Source organism: Pristiophorus japonicus, chromosome 13, assembly GCF_044704955.1.
Source record: "Pristiophorus japonicus isolate sPriJap1 chromosome 13, sPriJap1.hap1, whole genome shotgun sequence".
Lineage (NCBI taxonomy): Eukaryota > Metazoa > Chordata > Chondrichthyes > Pristiophoridae > Pristiophorus > Pristiophorus japonicus.
The window spans coordinates 59,014,174-59,032,618 of record NC_091989.1 but is presented as its reverse complement, the minus strand read 5'-3'; the positions used below and the strand labels follow the sequence as shown (position 1 = coordinate 59,032,618).

The 18,445-nt window shown below is 42.6% G+C and overlaps 1 protein-coding gene across 1 annotated transcript in view; it reads right to left on the bottom strand.

Moving 5' to 3' along the window:
* LOC139278590 (CD9 antigen-like) overlaps positions 1-14,120 on the bottom strand; it is a 42,443-nt gene extending 28,323 nt beyond the window's left edge. Inside the window, exon 1 of the mRNA XM_070897529.1 lies at positions 13,778-14,120. Coding sequence (XP_070753630.1) covers positions 13,778-13,840 — 63 coding nt within the window. The 5' untranslated portion in view covers positions 13,841-14,120. The remainder of the gene's footprint in view (positions 1-13,777) is intronic.
* Between the last annotated feature and the right edge of the window lie 4,325 nt (positions 14,121-18,445).

Genomic DNA, 18,445 nt, shown 5'->3' with positions numbered 1-18,445 from the left:
GTTTCCAAGAAGGTAATAAAACAATAGTGCTACGGATTAAATCTTTTTGTTTCGGAGAGTCATCAGAAATCTTCAGGTCCCTCATCTAATCATCTCTGAACAACGATGCCTAGCAAAAGACATTTAAATTGTGAAATGTGGTTTTCTAAAGCTCGTCATCACCTTCGATCCAAAATTCTGCTGGAAGTGTAAGTTTTTCTCTTCAAGATCCTGTGTGTGGTTCAGTGCCAAAGGTGACCTTGCACCATTATTGTGGTTTATGGTATGGATTATTCGAGAGAGAAAAAAGCCTCAAGTATCAGCAGCAGTACAACCATTGTGCCATATCTTGTACAGTACATACAGCTAGGTTTGCTAGGACCAGGCCTCTAACAGTTGGATGTTACCTACACTTCAATTGATATGAAACTTCCCTGCATTACTCTGTCTATTGCTTAAACATATTTCCTGACCAGCTACATCAAGTAATACTGCAGACCGACTTGCTCTGTATATTTTAAAAAGTTACAAAACTTTTCCCAACTTCACCTCATTTTCACGTGTAAAAAGAGAATCCAAAATCTGGAATATTTTCTCTTTTTTTGAAAACATTGTTTAAGAATAATTACTGAATTAAGCACGCGAGAGAGAGAGAGAGACAAGTTAACACCAGTAAAAAAGGACAGATATTAGCCCAAACTTTTGCTTTGAACCATTTATGACGTTCAGCTGGCTGGTGTCATGTGTTTAACATTTCTCCTAGCCAATTTCCCTGGTTGGTGAATGACAAAAGAAACAAATAGAAAAATTATCTTTAAAAGGAAGTGACTCTGCACTTTGCTTAGTAAACCAAAAGTAACAAAATGGATTCTTCGGTGGCTTCCATCTTACAAAGAGATTATGGATCATTTCTCGAATGAATTCAATGACTTCAACAGACTCTCATCAGTCCGTAAGCGTGACCCCGAGCTTCCGGTCGCCTGTAACTTTAATTCTCCGCTCCACTCCCACTCTGACCTCTCCAGCTCGGGCTCTTACACTGTTCCAAAATGTAAACTTGAGGAACAGCACCTCATTTTTCAATTAGGCACTTTACAGCCTTTTGGACTCAACATCGAGTTCAATAATTTCAGACCATAATCTCTGCCCATATTTTTCCACATGGCAACTGTTGATTCTGCCATTCCTATTTACACCATATTTAGACTCAGCTTTTGTTTCTTAACTTGTCCCATTACCATCTCCTTTTGGCTTGCACCACCATCCCTTTTGTCTTTTAATCTCTCCTGCCATCCTTTCACAGACCTTTACTTTTGTTCTTTCCCTGCCCCTGCATTTGCTTAAAATCAGTTACATCTCTCGTTTTCCAGTTCTGACAAAATGTCATCGAGTTGAAACGTTAACTCTGTTTCTCTCTGCACAGATGCTGCCTGACCTGCTATTTCCAACATTTTCAGTCTTTATTTCAGATGTCCAGCATCTGTAGTATTTTGCTTTTGTCTCACAAATACAGGCCAACATCATGGATGGAAAGCCAACTAAAAATGACTGATTGCACATAGGGAGCCTTTAAACTACAACATTTAGATATAATGATGTAGCTCTAATGATAATGGATTCCCATTAGGAAAGCAACGAGATTACATGCTGACACTGCCATTGACTAATATACAAGTAATTAAACTACAGGTATTACCAGAAGTCCAGAAACAATCTGTAATCTTATGTAATGGTCAGTAACAAGAATGTGTTCTGGAAAACAGAAGAGATTTAAATTTGCTCCCAGACAGCGAGGTGAATTTAAGTACAAAATGAACTTGACGATTAAATGACAAGTGTGGAAAAAAACTGCATCATTCCCCCGCCCCAAATTAAAACTAGAAATATAGCATTGAAAGGGAGTATATGTTCAGACCCAGATTCGGAATGTCTCACATTGCAGTTCTGAGTTTTTATGCGGGCTTTTCATAAGAACATGTACTGCCAAAACCTACATTCTGCAGTGCAAGTACTAATCATCTCTCACTGGGTTCTAATCTGCACCACTCCAAACTCATTTTTTGTTGGGAGGCAGGCTGCTGTAAAAATAAATTGCTGGTTCATTGGGTGTGGGGCAGGAGAGGAAGTGGGTAGGGAGATTAGAAAGCATAAATAAGTTTTTTTTTTTTATTACACTAGATCATCGCTCAACCATCCAAGCTCTGGAACTCTCTCCCTAAACCTCTCCGCCTCTCTAGCTCTCTTTTCTCCTTTAAGACGCTCCTTAAAACCTACCTCTTTGACCGAGCTTTTGGTGATCTGCCGTAATTTCTTCTTATGTGACAGAGTCAAATTTATTTGTTTTGTCTTGTAACACTGCTGAGAAGCGCCTTGGGACGTTTTACTATGTTAAAGGTGCTATATAAATACAAGTTGTTGTTGCTGTGCCATTGCTCACAGGTATTCTGGGAGCTGGAGTGTTCTAGATGTTTACTGGGGTCCCTCCGCAATCTAGACACTACAGTGGTTTGCCCCATTGCTTTAATACAGAAAATGTAAGGGGAAAAATGTAATCACGCAACTAAGGATTAAAATTGTAAAAACTCAATCTACTTTAACTGTGAAGCAGGAGAAAATATAAGGGGAAAAAGTGGACCACCCCCGCCCAAAAAAATTGTAAATTTGAAGAAATTTTAGTATTTATATTGAGCATCTCTAAAATTCCAGAATAATTGAGAGATCAGACACTTATTTTACAATGAATCTAAATATTCCAGTGACTAAAGCATACAATGGAATGCACGGATAGATTCCCCCCCACCCCGCCTCCCCAAAGTCATCCAAGGAACTTGCATTATGAAGAATTCCTAAAAGGGGTGTTGTACAGTAAACACTTTAATTCCATTAACCATACATTATATCTTCCATTCCATCCCCAACCCGTTATTTACATGATTAACATTTTTTTCTTGCTTCCTATGGGTTTGTAGTTGATGCTAAAGGGGCTGTATGCAGTCAGAAAAGACTAGCTGAGTACTTCCATGCTTTATGCTCACTGAAATGTGGAAAACTAGCTGATGGCCAGGAATGCCACAACAGGATTCCTGACGACATTTCTAACACCTCCCTCTCTTCCCCCACCCACCTCCCCATTCCGCATAACCAGACATTAACTCACACCCTGTTTCCAGCCTCTGCCTCTTGAAATTCTCCTTATGCTTCATACCACAGGGCCCTATTCTTTCTCAGCCCAGGATTGTTTCCCCTTACCCCACCCCCACAATCCCAGGTCCAATGCTGTTAGATCACAGAATCCCTCCATTTCCAATTCCAATTCCAATGCTGCAACATCCCAGATCCACCCTTCCAATTTTGGCAGACGAGACAACCTACCCTCACCGCAGCCCCCCCGATCCCAAGACCTCTTCCCCAATGTTCCCAAATATCTGGGACCCTAATGTTTCCAGGTTTTGCACTTCTCTTCCCAGTCATGACCCCAGCCTTCCATCAGGATGTTTTCATCAACCCCCTCCATCCTCACAAGTGGCAGAGTTTGAACCATGCAGCAAGGAACGCCGCAGAGCAACGTGCAAGCATAATTCAATGTTTACTACGTATGGTTAAGAAATGTTCCATGCTATTTGCTTCCGTAGTGCAAATCATAGATACATGTACACCATGGTGTATGGTGGTGCACATAATCCAATGCCAGAACTAGGCAACAGCCTCACTTTTTGGGCCAATGCTCACATCATAGTGGCAGCAATAGGGTTCAAGCCAAGGACCCAAAAAAGGGGTCAGATGGAGGTCACATCAAATTGCTTCTAGTCTCCATCCCCCTCAATGCTACCAGACCCGAACACCTTTTCATATACCCAGATCCCAAGATCCTTCTACCCATTCTTTCTAGATGAACTGTAGTGATTATGGGATAGCAACCCAGAGACAAGAAGTTCAAATTCCACCACGGCAAATTGTGAAACTGAATGCAATAAATATGGTTGAGCATTGTTTTAATCTCCTTCAGGAAAATAAACCAGTCAATCGTACATGGTCAAGCCTACACACAACTCCAGTTGCACACTATGTAGTTGATTCCTAATATGGTCTGAGGTGGTCTCCAAGCCACATGGCTCTAAATAAATCACTAACAAGATAGCCTACTATGAGTACAACTAGGAATGGGCAATAAAATCAGGCTTTGCTAGTGTTGCCCACATCCCAATAAAAAGATCCAGTATTTCCACAACCAGGGCACCACATCCCTCACAGAACTCCAATCTTTTCCCAAAGATTGGGACACCTCTCCCCAATACTCCAAAATCCCAGTATCATCTCTGCCGCTCTTGTTGCTTCCAGAGCCCAAGACCACCCTGCCAGCCTTCTCCATCATTTTGCAATCTAAAGATTACCCTCCTAAATGATTGCAGATCCTTTCCACATGGTCCCAAACTCAGGACTCCTTCCCCATATATATTTTTTTAAACTTCCCTCCATACCAATTTCCTTAGCTTTCTGTCTTTCATAGCCACTACAATTTCCTGTTTCCTACATGCTGCTAGCAGCCTCTCTGCAGCATATTTTCCTTCTTGTGATTCCACTAAATCCTACAGGTTTCTGCCAGCCAAGCCTTCCCTTTCCACCCATCACACAGCCAACTTTATACTCATGCAACAGGCTCCCCAACACAACTCCATACCCTCTGGAACCAGCACGTCTTCCACCATAACATTATACCCACACTTATAAATAAGCCTTCACCCCTTATCAAACATACCCTTCAACTTCCCCTGGCCTAGACACTGGAACGACTCCCCTGCTCTTCCTTGAATAGTGCCACGGGATCTTTTATGTCCACTCGATGGGGCAGATGGGACATCTGTTTAACGATTAATCTGAGAGACAGCACATTACAGCATTCCTTGGTACTGCACTGTCTCAGCCGTGATTAAGTGCTCAAATCTCGAGTGGAATTCGATCGACAGCTAATTTATTCTATTTACCCAATCAGCTGATTCTAACATGTGCCTCCCAGCCTATCCTCCTGACTCAGTCTGATGAGTGTGACTTAACTTAAAATTTATAGTAAGAGATTTTCCTATTAAAAAAATCTATTATTTCTGTAAACATTTATTCCTCCTACCCACTGAAGCCTGAATTTACAGCTCAGAGTAGTACAGTTTTACATAAATAAATTAATTCCAATCAGAAAGAATAGATTACAACCTTTTATGCATATACCAGCATTGATGAGCAGGTGGCCAGCGATATGGGGAGCGGGCAGGAAAGTGAAGCTGAGGTAGAAGATCAGCCATGATCTTACTGAATGGCCTACTGCTCCCAATTATGTTCTCATCTTCTTTGATTCCATGAAAAAGTCACTCAAGCCGAGATTGCAGAATTCAAACACTAGCAATAGCAGCATTCCCTCTCTCTCATCCACAGCAAGAAGACATATCACACACGTTGCTCCCCACACACAGGCAAGCACTGGAACACTGAAGAACATGGCCTTCCCTCCATCACATACACTGGAGACATCCCAAAGATGCAATTACTGAGTAGGCTCTTACCATGGAGTCAGGTTCAACTGGAAAGTCCACACTACGGATCTCAAAAAGACTACACAATCTTGTCTGTTTCTCCTATAAAGGGCTAATATTGTACAGGCAGATAGTGTGTCATTCTCCATTTTAATATTGAGAGCACTACACACCATCTACCACCAAAATCACCTGGCACATAGAATACATGGTGCTTATAACATGCAAAACTTAAATACAAATATTTACATATTTTATACCATTTGAAATATTTTCCATTAAGTACCATAAATATAATTTACAATTTCACATTAACTTTTAACCAAACCTCATTACTAAACCTATAAAGTTCCAAGCTTTTCATGTACAGTAACTTCATTGATACATAATTTCCATGTGTGTAAAATGTAAACTATTTTACAATTTAACCCACCATTCACTATTATATTGATATAATCCTTCTAGCCTTATGAACATTGTGTTACTCATGGAAAGTTGGAGAATACAATCAAAGCTCACCAACATTAAAGGTTTTGCACATCGCATGCACTTCCTGCAATGCTTCTCATTCATGCTTGTCATATTTATTTATCCCAAAATGTATTCTAATATAAGCAAATCTGTACTCCTCACCTCTAATCGGCTGATTCGAACACACATCCTGCCCTTCCAGCCCAGATTTCCAGACTTGTTCCTGGCCTTCTACCCAATCAGATCTCCTTCCTCCCTACTGCCACTTCCACCACCTACTGTATCAGCCTAGTCTCATCAAGCCTCTCTCCCAACTGGACCTCCTTCCCATCACACCTCTTGTTGCCCACATCTTAATATCTTCTGATATTTTCCTTTTTGGGCTCTTGCATGTACAATTATTCATCAGGCTGAGCATTTGTTCCTGCACTGTCCGCAAGATCCTCCAGTCTACCAATCAGACAAACCTCTTTCTCCAACATGACCTCCACTAAACACTGCAGTCCCCAATTCCAGATCTCCCAATCCTCATTTCTCAGTACTCCATTATCACTAAACCTACATCATCTCCCTCAACTATTACAATACACACCTCCAACCTACATGTAACGGAAAACATCTCCCCTTCTATCTTCCTTTGTATCCTGAGCTTCAAAAAAAAGTCAGACCCAAAATTTAGTAAACAGCTTTAAATGGCTTGAAATTGGAGATCTGCCAGTACTTATAAATTCCAACATGTTCAATTATAGGCAGCATTTATTGGTTTATATCCACAGCAGTAAAGTCACTTGGGACTTCAATAAAGCACAATAAAAGGCATCGGAAATATTTACACTAACAGTGGAAAATATCCCACAATAGTTGGATTATAGATTTTAAATAAGCCGAGTAGCAACATAGATCACCATTCCAGAAAGTGCAACACACCGACAGGTCCAACTTGGCATTACGAGAGAAACTAAAATAAGTGTCTTTGTGGTTAATTTATCAGGGATCGTCCATTTTATACAATTTATTAGAAAGGTAGATCAGCTCACTTATGTTGGCAAAGTTACTTGGATATGTGCCAATTAACTCCTGCTTCCTGGTAGAGAGGACAGCAATAGCCCGTCCTGCAATTTCAACTGAGAAACTAAATTGAAACTACTCCAAAGTGTTGAAATATGCAAATGGACAAAGATCAAGAGAGACAAGGGAAGGTTTTAAAAAAAAAGTTCACAATCATTGAAATACAACATAAAAATTCATCCCGCCGCTCCCCCAAAGGTTAATACAGCAGATTGCACTGATGTACCACAGACCAGAAGAGTTTGATCCCTATTCTTTGCCAAGTTAGCCAGTCAGTGACTAAAGAAAGTAGAAAAGGAGAGCAAAGGTTGCAACCTATAACCTTAGAAAGAGATCACGTGGTGTCCACTCGTATGCTTGAAGCCTTCCACGACCATTGGGTATCGCAGGATACTGGTTCTATCATTGGCCATTAGGATCAAATTTTAATTTAACCCATATACAATTTTAGCTTGGATAGATCATTCATATTACTGGTAGTGAGTATTTTAGTTTGCTGTAAACTGGTTTCCATTTCATAGTAACAGTGTTATGTTATAACACTAGTGGTATAACTCCAGTCCTGAATGAGGAGCGATTCCTGACCATTTGGGTTTGACACCATTTGGTCAAACCAGATTTAAAATATGTTCAATAGGGTATTTTATGAAAAAGTTAAACTATATTTATTGTTGAGTGAGCACATTCTCACTGAAATTGAAGAGCAGAAAGTGGAGCTCCGTGCATTGGTAAACCACAGAGCACTCTCATATTCCTATGATTCAAGCATTACAAAAGTGGGTGCTATCATCCAGGTGGCTTCCAGATACCCCTCCTCATTCCTAGTAAAATGGACTATTTGCCACAGGCAGGCCCACAATTCCTGCAAACTGAAATGTGAGGTGATCTTGGAGGCAGTGTGCCTTTGTCTGAACAATAAACCCCTTATGTTGCTGATAAGCTCATTGTACATAGTACCAGCTGCCTTCAACTCTCCTCATCTCTCCAACTGACAGAAAAACATTCCAGCTGGTCCTTTATCTAAATCTCTAAACTACTAGCTTTATTAAGTAATATTAATAGAAGCAATAGCAAGCACAGCAGATTTTACCAGATTGCAAAAACTTACAGCTCCGGTTCCAAAGCAATAACAGAGGTCCTGAGGTTCTCCACGATGACACATAACTTGGATTAGCATTTTATTGCAAAATTTACACAAAAATTGGGTATTCAGGAAATGCTTCCAATAGTTAGTTTGGTGAAGTAGAAATTCACTCAATAATCTAGTTACATTATTCCATGTTCTGCTAGGAAATTTGACTCAATAGAAGAGCATCAAATAAAATATAACCATCACTCGCAAGAGGATTCAAAGGCATCTCAGAAATTCCTGTCATCTACCCCCCTTTCCAGGACAAGGCCATCTGTGAGGACATTGCTTGCAAGATGGATTGATAGTGCAGGTTGAACCTCTCTGGTCCGGCACCCTCGGGACCTGGCTGGTGCCAAACTAGAGAATTATCCGAACCATGGGAGGTCAGTATATGACGGTACCGATACACCCAGCCTAGGCTTACAGGTCCCTGTAGAGTGCTGCTCCCCACTCTCCTCGGCTAACTTTAACATTCTTTCATTTGTATCTGTCCACTTGCGTTTTGCTCTTTGGGTACTTTTCTTTATAAAAGTGACTGCTGATAATAGCAGAGAAACTGTCTGTTAATGAGGCCCACTATTTCCAGACATAAAATGGCATGATTGCTGAAATACCTGGGGATGGAGTTTGCCCATCTACAGGCCTGGGAGAAGATGGCCGAAAGCAGCAGTTTCGCAAACTAATGCCAAACCACAGATGTTTCCAGACCAGAGAGGTTCAACCTGTACAATCATATATGATTAATTTGGTTCTCTTCTCGTAGTCAGTGATCAATGTTAAGTGTTTCTGTTGCCTATGTGAACTTACCAATTAACACTCATTAATGTGAAGGAACATTAACACACGTGACAACATTTAGGTACCTACCCAGTCAGCAGTAAACACATTAAAGCAGCTGTCACCTACAAAAACCTCACTAAAAATGTTTTTTTAAAGTCTCTTATGATTGGAATCAAGGCAGTCATACAAGGTGTAACCCAACACGAGCCCGATCTATAACTACTGATCCTAAACCAATACAAGTGCAGCCTTTAGAATCAGAAATTTACAGCACAGGAGGCCATTCGGCCCATTGTGTCTGTGCCAGCCGACAAAGTTATCCAGCCTAATCCCACTTTCCAGCTCTTGATCCACTTCAAGTGCATATCCAAGTATTTTTTTAAAATGCTATGAGGGTTTCTGCCTCTACCACCCTTTCAGGCAGTGTTCCAGACCCCCATCACCCTCTGGGTGAAAAAATTCTCCTCAAATCCCCTCTAAACCTCTGACCACTTATTTTAAATCTACGTCCCATCACCTATACAATCACAGGTGTGGCAGCAAGATACAATTTTTTAAAACCTTCCAAGATTTGGGGGATTTAAGAATAAGTGTTCACATTGCAATGATAAAAAATGTAACAAATGATCTCTCAATCCCTTTGACATATGGATCACATATATATTAAAAAAAAAAAGAGTACAATGCAGTTCAGGCTCCTTCTCTCTCCCCCTCCTTTTTTCCTTGTTTGCAGCCAACCTATAGTTTCTGAAAGCAAATTGAATTATGAATCCAAACCCAGATCTTTATTCTCAGGTGTCTTCCAGTCAGCATATGTGGACTTAAAAATGAGCACCTAATTGTTGTAAATAACTGACTGCAGAATATGTGGGATGCCCAAAAAGTTGTTCTATCACTTCAGAAGGCAAGAAATAACATGCCGTCAGATCAATGTGTACTGGGTAAACTAGGTCAGATTCAGTTACAAGTGAAATGATATGCAGAAGCAAAAAGACACAGCAAGATACAAGAACAGTGTAACACTTAAATAAATACCCATTTGCAAGAAAGTTGCTTTTTACAAAGTGTTCTTGGGATGTGGGCAGCACTGGCAAGGGTGCATATACTACCCATGCTGGTTGTCCGGAATAGGTGGCAGACCACCTTTATTATTTTTTTTAAAAAAACAACCGAGTAGCATGCAAGGCCATTTTAGAGGGCGTTGAGTCAACCATGTAGTGCTGAACTGGAGTCATGTGTGGGCAGCCAGGTAGCAGTGGCATGTTCCTTCCCCTCCCCCACACCACAGGTTATTAGAGAACCAGTTGGATTTTTATGACAATCTGGCAGCTTTCACTATCATTTTCCGGTGTCAGCCCACAAATTTATTGAATACCAAGTCCCAGCCTTTGGGATGCTAGCCCATGACAGTCAATGGGCACAAAACTCATGTTCAAGACAGAATGGTGCTACAGAGCCCGAATGTCTTTGGCAACTCTGAAAGTGAATAGCTAGAACCAAGTTTCTTTTTTAAAATAAGTAAACAAAGACAGTAAGCAAGACGGGAACAGCCTCAAATTGTCTTCCTTTACGTATCTGCTGCACCTCGCCGACTAGATGTCACACCTGATCCCAAGAGTTTTGGTCAAGTTGCATACATTAAGTACTCCATTCCAGCCACCTTTGGTTTTTAATCACCAGGTCATCCTCCAGTACTGGTATAGTGACTTCTCTATTTTCTGTATTCTATTTTAAATTTAAAAAAAAAAAAGAGTTTCATCCAACCTCAATTTGTTCCTTAAAAATAACAGTTTTTAAAAAGTCCCCTTTTAACTTACGGAAATAACGGATTGCTCATTTATGGTTATGTGCGATTAGCCTCCCTCAAATGTCTGATAAGTTTCTGTTTTGCTTTCCCAGTCAGTTAGGGACTAATGCACGTGCAGTGAGGGAGGAGGAGAAACATGCAAATCACACAACCTTCTGATATTTCTCTAAAATGTTTAAATATCTGCGTGGTTAACAAAATCTATTCTCTGCAGTTTCCAACATAAAAAGGGGCTGGAATTATTATCAATCAATGCCAGTTTCTTGTTTAAAAAAACCCTTTGTGTGCATAAAAACCCCCTCAAGGTCAGTTATTTTAAGGTTGAGAATGTGCAGAGATGCTAATTCACACTATTACACTATGACATTTGGGCTAGAGAAAAAAAAGTTCCAAGTTCTATCCAACATAAAAAAAAACTGTCATTTTGGGGAGGAAGTAGTTACCGTACAATAACGCCCTAGAATTGGGCTCTTCTGCACCACATTTGTCTGGAACACCATGGTCTACTATTTAATTAAATAGCACTTTTTGAAATAATGAATAAATAATTGCACTAATATTCAAAACGATCAATTTCAGTGCAAACCTTGGTGACTCATTTTTTCTTTTTAAATAAACAGAGTACTGCGATACATGACTCAACTCTTTGAATAGGCACCAAGTTTGTTCAAAATGCAAACCAAAAAAAATGTTGGACTGGTCAAAATGTTATACAATGAAGCACTACCATTTACATGGTGCATTTATAAAGAAACAAATACGATGCCAAAAACTGCACCCTATTTGGATTAAAGAAAATCTCAAGAACTAGAGTGAAGGTACTTCAGTCAAGGTCAGATATTTGACCATCCCTCTTTCCTTGGTTTGAAGAGATATTTCTCAAACAAACACAAATACACACAAAAAATACAGAAGCTTTAACATAAGAAAATGTCCAAAGACATTTCACAGAAGCGCAGACAGAAATTGATACTGAGCCAAAGGCAGCAATTAGTTGGGGTCACTAAATGCTTGGTCATAGGTTAAGTTTTAAGGAGTGTCTTAAAGGAGCAGAGTGTGATGGAGAGGATTAGGGAAGGAATACCAGAGATTAGGACCTATATGGCTGAAGGCCTGGCTGCCAGTGAGGCAGAGTGGGGAATGCACAAGAGGCTAGAGTTGAAGGAACAGAGTTCTTGGAGGGTTATAGGGCTGAAGGAAGTCAGAGGTATTTGAACACAAGGATGAGAATCTTAAAATCAAGTCATTAATGGATCAGGAGCTAATGTACACAAGGCTGATAGGTGAATGGGACTTGGTGTGGGTTAGGATGAGCTCAACTTTATGGAGGGTGGAAGGCAAGAAGCCAGCCAGGAGAGCATTCGAATAGTCAGTCTGGAAGCAACAAAAGCATGGATAGGGTTTGAGCAGCAGATGAGCTGAGGCAGGGCTGGAGATGGGTGATATTACAAGAGGTGGAAGTAGGTGGTCTGTGTGATGGAGAGGACTAGAGAGAGAGTCAGAAGTACATCGCAGAGACAAATAGGGTGCCAAAGTTGCAGTCTGGTTCAGCCAGAGACAGTGGCCAGGGAATGGAGTTTGCAGCAGAGTACAAACACAATAGCTTCTGTTTTCCAAATGTTCAACTGGAGGAAATTGCAGCTCATCCAAGACTGTATGTTGAACAAGCAGTCCAACATCATCATCATCGGCAGTCCCTCAGAGTCGAGGGTGACTAGCTTCCACTCTAAAGGTGAGTTCTCAGGGGACATACAGTCTCTGTCACAGGCAGGGCAGACAGTGGTTGAAGGAAAGGGTGGTCAGGGAGCCTGGGTTGACACACGCTCCTTCCGCTGTCTACTCTTGGTTTCTGATTGTTCTCAGCGATGGGACTCGAGGTGTTCAGAGTCCTCCCGGATGCTCTTCCTCCACTTTGGCTGGTTGTGGACCAGGGATTCCCAGGAGTCGGTGGGGATGTTGCACTTTATCAAGGAGGCTTTGAGGGTGTCCTTGAAGCATTTCCTCTGCCCACCTGGGGCTCGGCTTGCAATGTCGAAGCTCCGCATAGAGCGCTTGCTTTGGGAGTCTCATGTCAGGCATGCTCAACGGAGCTGATCAAGCTTGGCAGGACAGACGCGCCGTCAGTACTCTCACTCAGACCAACATCCCCAGCATCGAAGCATTGACCACGCTCGAGTCCGACAACAGAAAGGCAGTGGAGGGGTCGAGCTGGATGTTGTCAGTGTACATTTGGAATTGACTCAATGCCTTTGGAAGATGTCAGAGGGACAGAAAATAGCACACCCGAAGTGAAAAATTAAGTCATTAGCCAAGCAATAGTTGTTACTTTACAGAAATGCCATGCTGAACAACCTGTGCATTTTATTAAAAAATCAGCCAAGTACACAACAGCAATTTGAAATACAAATAGGAAACGTTGGCAATCAACTGTTATATAAATCATGTTTACTTAATGAAGTCAGAGTTTATAGACCAATGAGCATTTCGCAGAACATTCTTACTTATCAGCCAACCAGAATCTTCCATCTATAAAACAAGTATTTCCACACTCTTCTAACTTGTGAGGACATGCTCTCGCTATCATTGTAACAGCCATGTTTGCCTTTAACACTCATTCACCTAGAGATTCGAAGGAGATACCAGTACTTCTCAGACTAACGTGAACTATTTTCCACTTCACAAAGAGTCACAAAAAGTTAAACTGTTTTAGGAACTTAGTAAAGTGAGAGCAGGAAGTTATTCAGAGCTGTGCAAAGTTAGTGAAAATGCTGCATCTCACTGCAGGTCGAGAACAATCACAAATTCAGATTGGTTTAAAAATAAACTTTCCAATTTCAAATTCTGGAGATTAGAATTCGCCAGTTGTTAAGAAAAGCAAAGCGGGTTGCCACGCAGAAACCAACCAATGCCTTTATACACGGTTACACAAAATCCAAGCCAAACTCTTTTTTTGTTTTCCTTTGAGCAGTCGGTCTGAACATTACTTTCTCAACAACCAAAAATAGAGACCAAACTTACCCAGAACAGGAAATTAAACCCGAACAGTAGGTACTTAACGCACTTCATACCACCGTGTACCATGTTGCTGCTGAAGAAAGGATAGTTTGCAGAGATTTGCTTCGCCTGAGCTGTGGATAATCCAGCGACTCGAATGAAGTGTTTTGCGCTCTGATCTGCTCCGAGGATCCAACAAACAGGCGGGTGTGCGCAAGCGCGGAATGCGGCCTCGCCCTTGTCCAGATTGCTCACAGGTGTGGAAGGCGGGGGAGTACGCGCTGCGCTCGAGTGGGTTCTTGCTGTGCTGACTGGCGCCGGGGCAGCGCAAGTCACCGTGCTGCAGGTAGTGGGGGCGCCGTGGTGTGTGTGCGTGTGCGCGCGCGGGGGGCAAGGTCAGGCTGGGTTTCTCTCTGCTCCCGCTGCTGACAGAAGGAGGGCGGCAGCGATGGCTGACGTCTCTCATAACGGGTTTCCATGGAGATGCTGGACTTGATTTGCTTCAGTTCTTCGATCTGAGGACGGGCTGGGGCAACTTTGAAAAAATATACTTTATTCATATAAAAATGTGTACAGTACATTCAAAAGCAGTGCAGTACATTTAGCTGCGGTCAGCAATCCCATACACTGCATTTGGGTGCTGACGGCAGTTCCGTTCGATACATTTCCTTGCTTTTCAGTTAAAGTACAATTCGGTACAATACGGGATACATTGTAGTACATTCAACAAATGACATTACATGTGTCACTATACAGTACACGGAATGGGTGACGGTACATTTACACTTTTCCTTTCCAAGAATTGTGAGGAGGGGCTGGTATAAACAGTTTCCTTCACTTCTTGCGAAATACAGCTCATTGGTCGGGCGCCCATCATCAGCCATCATTTAGTCATGGGGAATGCATCCTCCTTTCTATCTCACCATGCTTCTTTCAACAACAACGACAACAACCTGTATTTATATAGCACCTTTAACGTAGTGAAACGTCCCAAGGCGCTTCATAGGAGTATTATGAGATTTTAAAAATTGACACCGAGTCGCATAAATAGAAATTAGCGCAGGTAACCAAAAGCTTGGCGGCACCCCACTAGTTCCTGGTTGCCAACCAGAGAATTAATAATTTATCCTTTCTCTCTGATTTCTGTTAGTTAGCCAATCCTCTATCCATGCTAATATATTACCCCCAACTCCGTGAACTTTTATCTTGTGCAGTAACCTTTTATGTGGCACTTTGTCAAATTGACAGCGAGTAGATCATCCTAAACAGCTGTAATAAGTGTATCACAATATTTAAGTAGTAAGGATTCTGTTGACGACAGGATGCAATTTAGGTTGAATGTCCAAGATAACATTATGCCTTAACAAGGTTAAGATTACAGTATGTATTCTACACATGACTGGTAAATTTCCAGCCTTCAAGTGTTCAGGCTGTCCTGCTATGACATGAATACAAACATGCAGGCCTGGAAATTTCTGGGGCCCTGCTCTGCCAGGGTAAGCACAGATGACTAGGAGATCGAAATGTTCGGGTTAACATTAAATAATGTTGGTGGGATGACGCTGGGTGCACAACAGTGACTACACTTCAAAAATACTTCATTGGCAGCGAAGTGCTTTGGAATATCCTGAGGTTGTGAAAGGTGCTACATAAATGCAAGTCTTTTTTAATGACGAGCAGGATGCTAGCAGATCATTAGGCGCATAGAAGTTCTGTGCAACAAATGCCTGAAATAGAAGTAGAGTCCACTGTACAATCTTATGCAAGTAAATGCTTGCTTTTCTGGCAGCTGCCATAATGCTTTCATTTTATGGCAGTCGACTGTGCCTGCACTCTTTCTGCTTGGGAGAATCCTAGGAGATAAAGACTACCCGATACAACCTGGTGATGCCAGGGCACCAGCTCAGCACTCCTTAGATGTTGTCCATTCTGTCACCAGAGTCATCATCGTGCATGTTATTGAAAATTGAAGGCACCTCAGGTGTCTGGATAGGCCTGTGAACTCTCTAATGTATAGGCCACCTAGGGCTCAAGGATAGTGGTGGTGTGTGGCACAACTTTGCCTTACATAAGAACATAAGAAATAGGAGCAGGAGTAGGCCATTTGACCCCTTGAGCCTGCTCTGCCATTCAATAAGATCATGGCTGATCTTGGCCTTTGATCTTGACCTCAATTCCACTTTCCTGCCTGCTCCCCATAACCCTTACCTATCATTCAAAAATCTGTTTCTCTCCACTTTAAATATATTCAATGACCCAACCTCCACAGCTCTCTGGGATAGAGAGTTCCAAAAATTCATGACCCTCTGAAAGAAGAAATTCCTTCTCATCTTTTTAAATGGGTGACCCCCTTATTCTGAAATGATGGCCCCTTAGTTCTAGATTCCCCCATGAGGGGAAACATCCTCTCTGCATCTACCCTGTCAAGCCCCCTCAGAATCTTGTGTGTTTCAATAAGATCACCTCTCATTCTTCTAAACTCCAATGAGTATAGGTCCAACCTGCTCAATCTTTCTTCATAAGACAACCCCTTCATCTCATGAATCAACCTCGTGAACCTTCTCTGAACTGCCTCCAATGAGCTGCCGTGAGGTTACAAACCTCATAGAGGCCCAGGAGGAGGAGGGCTCCAAGGGAGGAGTATCAGGCAGGTGCTGCCGAAAAGATGGTGCTGCAGCAGACCCGGCAGGCATTGTCCAACGATCGTAACACATGCATATATGCTAAATGGTCTTTGGTGTCTTGCCCTTTAAGCTACTGCAGACATTTACATCCTATAGCAGCACACCCCACCCAGTGGTGAACACCCAATCAAAAGTGGGAATAAATGCTGGGAGCCTACCTAGATTCTTGAAATTAAATTGACACTGCAAATTTGCCATGATTAGCGGCGGTTCAGTAAGATGGGCATTCAGAAGTCAAATGCCAAATTTCCAGTAGTAACCCTGCCAAAGAGGAAAGCTTAGGCAGTGAAATCTAGAGTCCTTAGGCAGCAAATTTAGAATCATACACTTTGTTTCCAATATCCTCCCTCTTTGTGCCACTGATGCATACATGTCAAGGAGTCCTGGGGAGTGGGGGGGTTGGGGGATGCATGTTACCCCCTCCTCCCTTCCTCTCTCAACCTTCACTGCCTGTGGCCCCTTCATAGAGATACTCCTCACTCCCACTGATAGATCCTTACTATACAGTATAAATGCACACGAGGCCCATGCTTGAGAGAAGGTCAGTCTGTGACCTGTCCTTTATTCCTTAGCACTCAAGTGATGAAGGTGGGTGGAGCTTCCCCTTTTGTACCTGAAGGTCCAGGTTAGGAGTGTCTCCCACCTAGTGGTCATTGTTCTCACAGTGTACAATTTAGGTCAGATTATACATGGGTTACAATTCTGGTTGAATACATGACATCACTTCCCCCCCAAAGTCTTATTGGGATCACAGGTTGAGTCTCTCTTGTAGAGCGCCTGAGTTGGGGCTCCGGTTGTTGGGCGCTGGCCTGAGTGTCTGCTGTTTGCAGTGCCTCACGCCTAGCCAGACTGCCCACAGTGATTGGGCTCTCCTCCCTTTGGTTCTGGTGTTCGGTCACCTGTGGTGGAGTGAACTTGACATCGTGTTGTTCCTCTGCTTCTTCTATGGGGTTGCTGAACCTCCTTTTTGTTTGATCCACGTGTTTGCGGCAGATTTGTCCATTGGTAAGTTTAACTACCAGAATTCTATTTCCCTCTATGGCAATCACAGTGCCTGCGAGCCATTTGGGCCATGCAGCGTAGTTGAGGACAAAAACAGGATCATTTACATCAATACATCGCGCTCTCACATTCCTGTCATGGTAGTCACATTGTGGCTGGCGCCTGCTCTCGACAATTTCTTTCATGGTGGGGTATATAAGGGATAGCCAGGTTTTGAGCGTCCTTTTCATTAGCAACTCTGCGGGTGGAACCCCTGTGAGTGAGTGTGGTCAGGATCTATAGGCCAATGGGAGGCGTGATAAGCGTCTTTGTAGGGAACCCTCTTGGATTCTGAGCATCCCCTGTTTGATTATCTGCACTGCTCGTTCTGCCTGGCCGTTTGAGGCCGGCTTGAACGGTGCCGTTCTGACATGGTTAATTCCATTGCCTGCCATGAAGTCCTGGAATTCTGTGCTTGTGAAGCACGGGCCATTGTCGCTGACCAAGACGTCCGGTAGACCGTGGGCGGCGAACATTGCCCGTAGACTTTCGACCGTGGCAGAGGATGTGCTTGAATTTAAAATGTCACACTCGATCCATTTGGAGTGGGCGTCAACTACAACCAAAAACATTTTTCCCATGAAAGGACCTGCGTAGTCCACATGGATGCGTGACCAAGGCTTGGCGGGCCAGGGGCTAAGGGAGGCTTCCCTGGGCGCATTGCCCAGCTGGGCACACATGTTGCACCTGCGAACACAAAGTTCCAGATCTACGTCTATCCCTGGCCACCAAACGTGTGACCTGGCAATTGCCTTCATCATGACAATGCCCGGGTGCTCATTGTGAAGTTCTCTGATGAACACCTCTCTGCCCATCTGGGGCATGACTACTCGGTTTCCCCACAGTAGGCAATTGGCCTGAATCGAGAGTTCATCCCTGCGCCTGTGAAATGGTTTAAATTCCTCAGGGCATGCCCTGTACGTGGCTGCCCAGTCCCCATTCAGGACACATTTCTTAACTAGAGACA